The following is a 12,626-nucleotide window of genomic DNA, read 5'->3' on the forward strand; positions in this document are numbered from 1 at the left end:
CCTGGCAGAACCCAAACTGAGCATCACTGAGCAGGCTATTGCTAAACAAGTTCCGCTTATAGCACTGTTGATGACCCCTTCGATCACTTCATTGATGATCGAGAACAGACTGATGGGGTGGAAATTGGCCGGGTTGGATTTGTGCTGCCTTTTGTGGACAGGACATACCTGGGCAATTTTCCACATTGCCATGGAGATGCCAGTGCTGTAGCTGCACTGGAACACCTTGGCTAGGGATGCGGCAAGTTCTGGAGCACAAGTCTTCAGTACTATTGCCCATAGTTTTTTCAAGTTATGCAAAGGTTGACGGGAGTGCATGTCTGCACAAGTTTTTAAAAATATTATGAGCACAGAATTTACGACTTAAAAATGGGCACTGAATTATCAACCTGTATCCTTTTACCCTGCTTTATTGGAAAGCTACTTAAATCCCCATGTGGAAAGCCAATAATGAATGACTAAGACACCTGATATAGAAACCATTAGAGATCTTCAAATATAACCCAACCTGTAATTTATTCCTGTTATAAACCCACTGTGTCCCTTTATTTTCTAAAATTCATTCTCGGGCATTGGGGTCACTGTCAAGGTTGGTACTAATTGCCCCAAAAAGTTGCTGGTGCGCTGCCTTCTTGAACCAAGTGGTTTTATACAATTGGAAGAATTAGATGTGAAACCGGAGTTACTTTTAGGCCAAACCATGTAAGTACACCCAATTTTCTTCCTGAAAGGACATTCATAAACTAGTTGGGTTTATATGATAATTTCCAGCTTTGCTGTCACTTTTAATGATGCCAGCAGTTTTATTTCCAGAATTTCGAAACTGAATTCAGTTTCTCAAACTGCCATTGTGGGATTTTATCTTTCGTTCTCTGAATCATCGTGCAAATTGCTTCTCGATCAGCGACATAATCTGATATTAAATTCCAGGTTGAAGTTAATTCCAAACCACCCATTTTACAGTGTGTGGTGGCGTGAGATTCAATCTTAATCATATATATTTTTTAAAAAGCAAGTAATGACTGGTAGAGTTGTTCTTTCTGTACTATGGGCAGATTATACACCTCCCACATTTAGTTTAGTTAAGTTTGTTATGCCCAGAGCTTTATGTAGCAATAATAAATTATTCAGCTTACTTAAGCAAGGGCCTCTCTTGCATTGACATTAGACATTATCATGGAAGAAGGACAGATCTGCTGCATTTCTGTAGAATAAGGAGGGGAAGTAACAAAGGAAATTAGTCAAGTCCATTTCTGTGCAGATTTTCTCAAAATAAAATCTAGAAGGAGGTTAGGGTACAGTTTCACTTCAAGGTTTATTATTAGCATTTACTTTTCAGCCTACATTTTATTATTTTAAAGGGCAAACCAAACGTTTACCGTATGAAGTACCTTATTCATTTTATTCATCGATCAGCACCCTACGCACTTCCTTTCTAGGTACTCTGGAGGTTGTGGTGTGTGACAGGAAGAGAAAAGACCAGTTATTCTTTTCAGCTGTCTGTGATAATATGAAATCAAGTGAAAAATAACCGGATACTTGGGAATAAAGAGATGGCTTTCAGAAACCTTCCAAATCGCAATGATGTACTTCAGTGGTCCCCGAATCATTTGGCTGACTATTTCAGAATGGTGGGTAGACTGTTTTGTTTGTTCTTCCTCGTACTCCCCAAATATCCATGTAACAATGTAATTTCAGCTGTACAGGCTGATTATCTGGCTGACAAGCAAAGTCAAACTAAAAGCAACTCAATGTGCTGGTAACGATTGTTTCAAAGTTTAGTTTAAAACATTATAACGTGATAACATAATCTTTTCACCACCAGCTATACTTCCCTTAAAGCCTAAAAGGTTCTTTGTTTAAAACTTTCACATATTAATGTAACTGTCAATTTTGTCCATGCCTCTGTTACTTCCAGACTTGGATATTCCAATGATCTCCTGGTTGGCCCCCCATCTTCCAGCCTCTGTAAACTTGAGCTTACCCAAAACTCTTTTGCACATTCTAACTCACACTAAGTTCCGGTCACCTATCACCCCTGTGCTCAATGACCTAAATTAGCCCCCAGTCCAGCAGCATCTTGATTTTAAAATTCTCATCCTTGTTTTCAAATTCCTCCATGTTCTGGCCTTTTCCTATCTCTATTAATTGTTCCAGCCCGCATACCTTTGACATATCAGCGTTCCTTCAATTCCACCCTCTCGATCTTCTCCAATTTTCATCTCTTTTCCAGTGATGGTCATGCCTTCAGCCGTCTAGACCCTGAGCTCTGGAATTCCATCTCAACACATCTCCACCTCTCTACCATGCCTTCCTCCTTTAAATCACTGCTTAAAATCTACCTATTAGACCGAACCTTGGGTCACTTGTTCTCATATGTCAGTGTCAAAATTTGTTTGATAACGCTCCCTCTTTGAGACATTTTACTAAGTTAAAAGAGTTATATAAAAGCAAATTGTTGTTGTTGCATGATCCTGCATACATGATAAAAAAAGATAGAATATCATGTTTACTAAAGACAGTCTCATTTTTTTTTTGTTCGCTAACGTATTAACCATAATGAAAATATGGATACATCATCATCTCTGTCAAACCATTGTGTCGACTAAAAGATTTTGCAGTAAAAATGCTGAAATCAGCAGCTAGTTTTCCAATAATCTCACACAGTGATTCATTGTGAAATGGATTATTAAAACTAATGCAAAAGGGGGATTATTTCATGAGAAAAGAGTTTAAAATTGCTTTAAGACTTGTCTTGCTGCCAAAGAGAAAGAAGTATTACAGCATGGAGTCGTATTCCTTTTGGTTGAATATGAAACATGTGGCTTTAAGTTGTGGCATTTTGTTTTTAAATATTCATACAATCTCATGCCTGATTTGCATTTAATGAATAAGATGTCTCTGACAGTTCCATGTGACTGTTCTAAGTGAATTTATTAATTTTATAGCAGCAGCACAGAAATAGCACTTAGTGAATTAATTAGAAAGAGAGGCAAGCCATTCACCCCAGCCTGTGTTGCTGTTCATTCACCACATGATTAGTGGCTGCATTGTGCCCACCCTGTCCCCATACCCCCTCATCCATTTTCCTTCAACCACCTACCTATTCTTAAATGATTTCACGTGGGGAGATTTTAACAATCGGATACTTGATGAGTTGAGTATGCTAGCTGGTTTCTGATAGTGTCGATGGTAGGCCTGGTACATTTTGAGGGATGGTTCTTGCAGGATTTTAAAGTGAATATCTTTGAATTGACCTGAGGATTGGCAATACATCATAGCGAAGTGAGCTTATTGTAAAACTGGCTTTATTAGGGAACAGTTTATCAGAAAAACTTTTATACCATGTTTGTCTGTGGAGTGGAACTCAAACCCTTGGGGCTGATCAGGCTTCTTAGTCTTGGGAGGTACCAAGAGGTTGTTACCTCCTTCACCGATGTCTTCTCCTGTTCCCTCTAACCTGGAAGCTCTCTAATCCTCTAATAAACACTCTCTGATAAATACCATGGTCTGAGTCAGAAAAGAATAGACTAAAAGTCTTTTCATGTGAACAGCATGAACCTTAGTTCAAAGGACCAAACTCTCTGGATAATTATCCCATCTAATATGTTCAGGTTGAGCTATCTGCCTGATGTTTCTTCCACTACAGTCATTAATCTATTTCTTCAGTTCTCTCCCTCAGTCTCTGCACTGACTCTTCATCCTTGGTGATTTCAACTTCCATCTCAACTCCCCTTCTCTTCTCATCTCTGATTTTTCTGCCCTTCTATCACCCTTAACCTTTCCCTTCAATATAAACTCTCTGACCTATATTTACGGCCAACATCTCAGCATTGGCACCTCACATCACCTCCTTGGTCACAAGCAAAGCCAGCTCCTTGTATTCCTCACCATCCTCCTCCCACTCTCAAAGTCACAAATCACATCCTCTCTGACTATGACTGATGTGGTAAACTGTCCCTCTTTGTACCCCTGGACACAGCCATTGGCTATGGTGAACCACAGCACCCTCAATACTTTCCCTCCAAAGAGAGATTACCCTCACTTGTTCAGCTCTTTCCTGTCCAATCGTAGACAAAGTATCTTCAGAGATGACTTTTCTTCTTCCTGCCCCTGCACCATTACCTCTGGAGTTCCCCAAGGATCTATCGTGGATTCTGTTCCCTTTTTCATCATCTGCCACTTGGTGATCTCATCCAAAGGCTTTTGGGCCCAATTTTAACTCACTCAAAACCCATTCACTTACACAGAGACAAAATCAGACCCAATATCATACAGAGACAGTTCAACATTCACACAACACACAGCTCTACCACTGTACCATCACCTTCAACTTCTCCACTGCCTTTGTGTTGTCAGGCTCCCTGGGTGAGCTGCAATTTCCTCCAGTTAAATATTGGGATGACCAAAGCCATTGCCTTCTATTCCCCCTCCCCCCTCACTGATTCCATCCTCCACCTGCTGAACCAGTCTGCTTGTATCCTTGGTGCCTTATTGCACCCCGAGATGAGCTGAGCTTCCAACCACATTTACCCTCCATCACAAATATTACCTACTTTCTTATTAATATTGACCACCTCTGACCCTGACACAGTCCACCTGGCTCTGAAACTCTCAGACATGCCTTTGTAATCTCCAGACTCAACTATTCCAAGGCTTTCCTGGCAGCTTCTCATCTTTTCCCCTCCATCTACTCCTGATAATTCCAAAACTCTGCTGTGCCTAAGTTATCCCACACCAAGACTGCTCACTTAACACATCTGTCCTAAGTGGTTCCCAATGCCCCAACGATTTAAAATTCTTGTTCTCATGTTTAAGACCCATCATGGCCTTCCCCCTCTCTATCTCTGCAACATCCTCCACAAATTCAATCCATCCCAAACTCTTCACTTCTTTGACTCTGGCCCCTTGTCCAGCTCCCACTCCCTTCACCCCATAACTGGCAGCTGTGCCTTCAGCATGCGAGGGCCTGCACTCGGGAAATTCTTTCTTACACTGTCCTGTCTCACCACCCCTCTCCCTCCTTAAAGTGTCATGCCGTTTAATCACCCTGCTTTGATCTGGGGTCCATTTTTGTCTGACACTTCCATGAACTATCTTGAGACCTTTTCTAGGTGTTATATGAATGCACGTTGTTGTTGTACTTAACATTAGCAGACAGCAGAATGCTGTGGTAAGATAGTGACATAGGAGCGTAACACAGAAACATAAGGAAGACATTCAGCCCCTCAAATCTGCTCTGCCATTCAGTTAGGTCATGGTTCATCTGTACTCCACTTCATATTCCCAGCTTTGCTTCACATTCCTTGTTAACTTTATCCAGCAGAAACCTATCTATCCTGCTCTTGTTCCAATTGTCATTTAATATTGAATTTGAAGCTTTTGAAATGTGAAAAATTTCCACTAACCCCTTTGTGTGAAAAATGCTTCCTGATTTCGCTCCTAATTGACTTGGTTTGAATTTTAATGTTATAACCCCTTTTTTTTGATGCCCCACCCAGAATTAATCTTTGTATAGTTTCTCTATTGAATCGCTTTCTCATTTTAAATATTTCAATGGACTCAGCTCTCAATCTTTTAAAGTCAAGGGGTTCCAAACCTTTATACAACGTGGTCTCATAATTTAATCCTATAAGGCCCAGTGTCATTCTGGTGACTCTGCACTACATTCCATCCACCAACAAAGCAAGCAGTTACAATATTATAATAACTGTAGAGCTCCTTCTGTTGATAAACATGCACAATATAATCATTCCATTTTCACCGCACGGATAGTCAATGCATTACAAAAGGGCCAAGTATCTCAAATTATGATTGCAATGACTGTACTCTGCTGCATCATCACACAACTCTGCTCCTCTGGGAATATCCTTCTCCTCATTCCCACCCAATTTTGGGTGGGATCACAGTGGAGAATGGTGAAAAGATCAGCTGATAAGGCCTACTGCCGCATCACCAGGATTTCCACCCCTCACCCCCTGCCTTGAACCCCCTTGTCTATCTCCTTCCCCACCTGCTGAATATAAATTGGATGAAGGGAGACAAGGTGCCTGGTTCTCTGGAGGTTTACCCTCGGGTCTGCTTGCAACCACTTCCCCAGGCCTGCCACGTGGGAGGTAGGCCCAAGGTTCTCCTAATGGAGGAACAGAACCATGTAGCAACCTCCTCCTTCTTCAGGTGACTCCTTACTGGAGTCTTTGTTCTAGGCCTCGCCTTCAATGGGACCTGTCACCGCATCACCCAGGCTCTTCTATGTCATTAGGGCTTCTTGCTTGCCTTTGCTATGTCCTAGCACAGATGGAGTTTCCTGGATTGCATTGATAAGCTCCATCTTAATAGTGGGAATCTGTACAGCAGAAATAAACTTCTGCCCTGCAGGGGACTGGAAGAGAATCCATTCAGAAGAGCAGAAGTCCTTATTGTTTTGTCAACAATTTACAGTTTCCCTTTAAAATCACCCCACTCATTTAAGCTAAAAATCTGATGATGTAATTGAAAGAAAGAAAGATTTGCATTTATATAAGCACCTTTCACAACCTCAGGATGCCTAATTAACAACTAATAAATTATTTTTAAAGTAGACTCACAACTTGTGATGTACAATTTATGTCCAGCAAGATCCCACAATCAGCAATATGACAAGAATCATATCATATCTGTTTTGTTGATGTTTCTTTTGAGAGATAAAAATAACTTCTGGAGAATTCCTCTGCTCTTCTTCAAAAAAGTGCCATGGAAGCTTTTACATCCACCTGAGACAGCACCTCTAACAGGGCAGCACTCCCTTTCTACTGCACTGGGGTAGCAGCTTAAATTATGCACTCAAGTCTCAGGAATGGGATTTGAAACCTCAAACTTTCTGACTCCGAGGCGAGAGTGCTACTGCCTGAGATACAGCTGGCAGCAGCTGAATGGAATTCTTGAGTGTCACATTATTTTCAAATACATGAAAGTTAACTTTATCATTATGTTTGTGTTCAACAGCTGGACTGGAAAGACTGTGAAAAAGTTGTTAAAAAGAACAGTATTAGTGGGCAGAGATTTCTGGTAAGTGCTTGGTTTGTTTTTGGATCTCTTCTGATGTCTCACAATATGTACTTTATCTGTTGCTAAGCCTCTTGTCTTGAGCTGCCCAATGACTAAGTGGGTGAAGGCATTACTGTGTGTGCTACCGAGTCTTTGCAAAGCAGACAGTTCCAGCTTCAGTTTCTGATCTGTGCTGAACTGTGTCAGAGGATCAGCCGCAGGGAAGGGAAGGAAATGAGCTAGCAATTAGGTCAGAACTCAGATACGCTGTATATCCACAGGAGTAAGTCTTCCATTTGTCTTTGGTGTGACTGGTTGTGAGAGGGCAGGATTGCAGACTAAAGCTTTGAAAAAAAAAATCAGGGATTATTAAAATTACAGAGGGGCCAGTGTATCTGGGTATGTCTAGGGAAAGGGCTTGTGCCATTACCGCCTTCCCCGGCCAACCAGTCTGCATTTTCTGCCTCTGGGCTGTCCTGGATGGAATCCCTCTACAAAGACCCCAGGGAATGGCCATCACCTGTTTACTGTTGGTACCCAAAGCTGAAGAAACAGAAAACACTACAACCGCATTGCGTTTAGGCCGAGTGAACATCCCTCAATGCGCACTAAGATCCAGGTTAGGGTTGGAAAGATTTTCCCTTCAGAAAACAACCCGAGATATGTCAGAAGTGCAGACTTCCTGTCAGGCTTCTTGAGATGCAAGAGCAAAGTTTTGATTGTAAGTCTGAAGGAGATGGGATAGACGCTGGCCTTTCATCCTTGCACCTCATTTTCTCACATGCTATATGTAGCATTCAGCCACAACAGATCAAAGTCCAGTAAAAACATACCAGAAAAAAGAAAGCTAAACTTTTCCTTCCGTATCACTGGTGAGAAAAAATATGAATATTATGGTAGAATGCTGACACTGGAAAGTAATGCAGTCAGAATGTATTACACAGCAAAATCTAATTCCTCATCTCAAGCATTGTATATGGCATGTACTTCCAATTACAAACATTACTTCCTGCACCACAATTTTGCATACAATTTTTTTTTAATTCCAGTATTTCATGTTGAAACTGCAGATATATATATATATATTTAATGCGAAGTGAAACTGATTGAAATGTTTAAGACTGAGATGGTTAGATTTGTGTGAGGTTAGGGTGTCATGGGATATGGTACTAAGACATAAATGGAGTTCAAGCACAGGTTGGAAGGGTTGAATGGTCTTTTCCTGATCCTATGTTTGCTTGGTAACCTTTGTACTGAACTTCTCTAGATGCATCAACCAGAGAACAGTGGTAGCACTCTCGCCTCTGATTCACAAAATTGATTGGTTTTCCTGCCTTCATTCCCACGTTACATTTACTCAAGAAAAATCTACAGGCACATTACCCTACATCTTGTTTCACTCTTCTGTGAGGTATGGGCATCACTGGCTAGGTCAGCATCTATTGCCTATCCCTAATTGCACTTGAGAAGGTGGTGGTGAACCACCTTTATAAACTGTTGCGGTCCATGTGGTGTAGGTACACCCACAGCGCTATTAGGAAGGGAGTTCCCGGATTTTGACCCAGTGACAGTGAAGGAATGGTGATATATTTCCAAGTCAGGATGGCGTGTGGCTTGGAGGGGAACTTGTGTCTGCTGCCCTTGTTCTTTGAGGTGGTAGAAGTTGCAGGTTTGGAAGGTACTGTCTAAGGAGCCTTGGTAAGTTGCTGCAGTGCATCCTGTGGATGGTACACACTGCTGCCACTGTCGTCGGTGCTGGAGGAAGTGAATGTTTGTGGAAAGGGTACAAATCGAGTGGGCTGCTTTGCCCTGGATGGTGTTGAGCTTTTTGAATGTCGTTGGTGCTGCACTCACCCAGACAAGTGGAGAGTATTCCATCACACCCCTAACTTGTGCCTTGTAGATGATGGACAGGCTTTGGGGCTTCAGCAGGTGGGTTTCTTGCTTCAGAATTCCCAGCTTCTGACCTGCTCTTGTAGCCACATTATTTATATGGCTAGCCCAGTTCAGTGTCTGATCAATGATACCACCCAGGATGTTGATAGTGGGGAATTCAGCAATGTAGTGTCATTGAATGTCAAGGGATGATGGTTAGATCCTCTCTTGTTGGAGATGGTCATTGCCTGGCACTTGCGTAGCATGAATGTTATTTGCTACATATCAGCTCAGACCTGTATGTTGTTCAAGTCTTGTTGCATGAGGGTGTGGACTAATTTAGTATCTGAGGGGTTGCAGATGGTGCTGAACATTGTGCAATCATCAGCCTTACGATGGAAGGAAGGTCATTGATGAAGCAGTTGAAGATGTTTGGGCCTTGGACACTACCCTGTGGAACTCCTGTAGTGATGTCCCAGAATTGAGATAATTGACCTCCAACAATCTCAACCTCAATTGTGGAAAGTTTTCCCCGATTCCTATTGACTTCAGTTTTGCTAGTGATCCTTGATGATACACTTAGAACAATGCTGCCTTGATGTCAAGGACAGTCACTATCACCTCACCTCGGGAGTTCCTGTGTTTGGACCAAGGCTGTAATGAGGTCAGGAGCTGAGTGGCCCTGGCGGAAGCCATCATTGAGCAGGTGACTATTGTCTAAGCACTGCTTGATAGCACTGTCGACAACCCCTTCCATCACTTTACTGATGATCGAGAGTAGACTGATGGGGTGGTAATTGGCTGGGTTGGATTTGTCCTGCTTTTTGTGTGCAGGACATATCTGGGCAATTTTCCACATAGCTGGGTAGATGCCAGTGCTGTAGCTGTACTGGAACAGCTTGGCTGGGGGCTGGGGGTGGGGGGCGGGTGGGTGGCAAGTTCTGGAACAAAAGTCTTCAGTACTGTTGCTGAAATGGTGTCGGCGTCCATAGCCTTTGCAGTATCCTTCAGCTGTTTCTTGATTCACATGGAGTGAATCAAATTGGCTGAGGACTAGCATTTGTGATGCTGGGGGCCTCCAGATGAGGCTGAGATGGATCATCCACTCGACACTTCTGGCTGAAGATGGTTGCAAATGCTTCAGCCCTGTCTTTTACACTGATGTGCTGGGCTCCCCCATCATTAAGAATGGCAATATTTGTGGAGCCTCCTCCTCCAATTAGTTGTTTAATAGTCCTCCACCATTCACGACTGGATGTGGATGTGACAGGACTGCTGAGCTTAGATCTGATCCGTTGCCTGTGGGATCGCTTAACTCTGTCTATTGCTTGCTGCTTTTACTGTTTGGCATGCAAATAGTTATGTGTTGTAGCCAGGTTGACACCTCACATTTGGGTACGCCTGGTGCTGCTCCTGGCATGCCCTCCTGCACTCCTCGTAGAACCAGGGTTGTGAAGCCACACAAGTACCAGGCAATGATCATCTCCAGCAAGAGAGGATCTAACCATCATCCCTTGACATTCAATGACACTACATTGCCAAATCACCCGCTATCAACATCCTGGACGGTATAATTGATCAGATACTGAACTGGACCAGTCATATAAATATTGTGGCTACAAGAACAGGTCAGAATCTGGGAATTCTGAAGCAAGTAACTCACCTCCTGACTCCCCAAAGCCTGTCCACCATCTACAAGGCACAAGTCCGGAGTGTGATGGAATACTCCCCACTTGTCTGGATGAGTGCAGCTCCAAAAATGTCTCCACAACAACTGTGTTGTGGTCACTCTGACCAATACTGTTATGGACAGATGCATCCAAAGCAGGTAGATTGGTGAGGATGAGGTGAAGTAAGTTGCTCCCTTGTGTTGGTTCCCTCACCACCTGCTGCAGGCCCAGTATAGCAAATACATCCTTCAAAAGTGATTCATTGATTGTGAAATACTTGAGGTGGTGAAAGATGTTATATAAATGAATTGTAATTCTTTTAGAAGATTTTATGAATTTGTTTGTGTTATCTATTGGGTAGATAGTACTTGTTCTGCTCGGCGGAATACTTTCCACATTGCTATATTTGTAAACCTGTTAATTTTCGTAAATGGAAATGAGAATATTATGTGCACATGCTGCTTGTGTATATATGTTATTTGGAAGAAGACATCATTCATTCTCTACAACCAGCAAATGTGGACTGTTGCCTTACTCAGAGATCAAGGCAGCAATGGCAGAGGGACAGAAGCCACGCTGTTCAATGGAATATTTAATCATTCCCCCTCCTAAGCAGGAATTTACCAGCTCAATTTTGAAAGAATTAATACCCACCTTGGGGTTAGTTTGGGGTTAGTTGATAGAGGGCAATGGCAAGTGAGCAGGGCAGTGGGGTTAGGTTGTCGTGCATTTCTGTTCAGTGAAACATAACGAAACAGCCAATCCCAGAAAAGTTACAGAGGATTACAAGGTTCACCACTATGAGTAAAGGAATATATCAAAATGGACCTGGACATGAACCAGAGAATCAGAGAAACGTAGAAAATTTACAGCATAGAGAAGGAGGCCTTTTGGCCCATCATGCTTGTGCTAACTGATGAGGCCAACCCCACATTTCTGCACTGGGTCCATAACTCTACAGGTCATGACTCTACAAGTGGACATCGAAATATTTTTCAAATGTGCTGAGTGTTTCTGTCTCTACCATTCTTTCAGGCTGTGAGTTCCAGGCCCCAACACTCTCTGGGTAAAAGAATGTTTCCTCTTCTGCCAATTACTTGAAATCTATGCCCCCAGGAGTTTGACTCCTCTGTTAAAATAAACAGATCATCCCTATCTGCTGGTGGCATTTTTAAAAAAATATTTGTTCATGGGATGTGGACATCGCTGGCTAGGCCAGCATTTATTTCCCATCCCTAACTGCCCTTGTTCAGAGGGCATTTTAAGAGTCAACCACATTGCTGTGGGTCTGAAGTCACATGTAGGCCAGACCAGGTAAGGATGGCAGATTTCCTTCCCTGAAGGACATTAGTGAACCAGATGGGCTTTTACAACAATCGACAATGGTTTTATGGCCATCATCAGACTTCTAATTCCAGATTTTTACTGAGTTCAAATTTCACCATCTGCTGTGGTGGGATTCGAACCTGGGTTACCACCATGCCACAGCCTCTCCCTAGGGAGGTGTATTGTCACTGGATTGGTATTCCAGAGACCCAGGGTAATGCTCTGGGGACCCTGGTTCAAATCCCAACAGGATTGAATTCAATAAAATCTGAAATTAAAAGACCGATGATGACTATGAAACCATTGTCGATTATTGTAAAAACCCATATGGTTCACTAATGTCCATTAGGGAAGGAAATCTGCCATCCTTAGCTGGTGTGGCCTACATGTGACTCCAGACTCACAACAATTGAATGACTCTTAAAATGCCCTCTGAACAAGGGCCTAGCCAGCAATGCCCACATCTCATGAATGAATAAATTTAAAAAAGCTTGCTCCATCTATGCACCCCCCCCGCCCCACCGGCCACCACAGAATTTTATACACCTCAAATAAGTCACCCCTCAGACTTCTCTGTTCCCTGGAGCACAACCCCAGCCTATACACTCTTCTCTCATAGCTAAAGTTTACCAGTCCTGGCAACATCCTTGTAAATCTTGACTGCAGCCTCTCCAGTACTATCAAATCTTTCCTGCTATGTGGTGACCAGAACTGTATGCAGTATTTAAG

General features: G+C 42.6%; 1 protein-coding gene across 1 annotated transcript in view; it reads left to right on the plus strand.

Moving 5' to 3' along the window:
• The first annotated feature begins 1,413 nt into the window (after window positions 1–1,413).
• Window positions 1,414–12,626, plus strand: part of lcp2a (lymphocyte cytosolic protein 2a) — a 156,121-nt gene continuing 144,908 nt past the window's right edge. The window contains exons 1-2 of the mRNA XM_078550495.1: window positions 1,414–1,631; window positions 6,985–7,047. Of these exons, the coding sequence (XP_078406621.1) occupies window positions 1,554–1,631; window positions 6,985–7,047 (141 nt within the window). The 5' untranslated portion in view covers window positions 1,414–1,553. The remainder of the gene's footprint in view (window positions 1,632–6,984; window positions 7,048–12,626) is intronic.

The sequence above is a fragment of the Cetorhinus maximus genome, chromosome 10 (assembly GCF_964194155.1).
Source record: "Cetorhinus maximus chromosome 10, sCetMax3.hap1.1, whole genome shotgun sequence".
In the NCBI taxonomy this organism is placed as follows: Eukaryota; Metazoa; Chordata; class Chondrichthyes; order Lamniformes; family Cetorhinidae; genus Cetorhinus; species Cetorhinus maximus.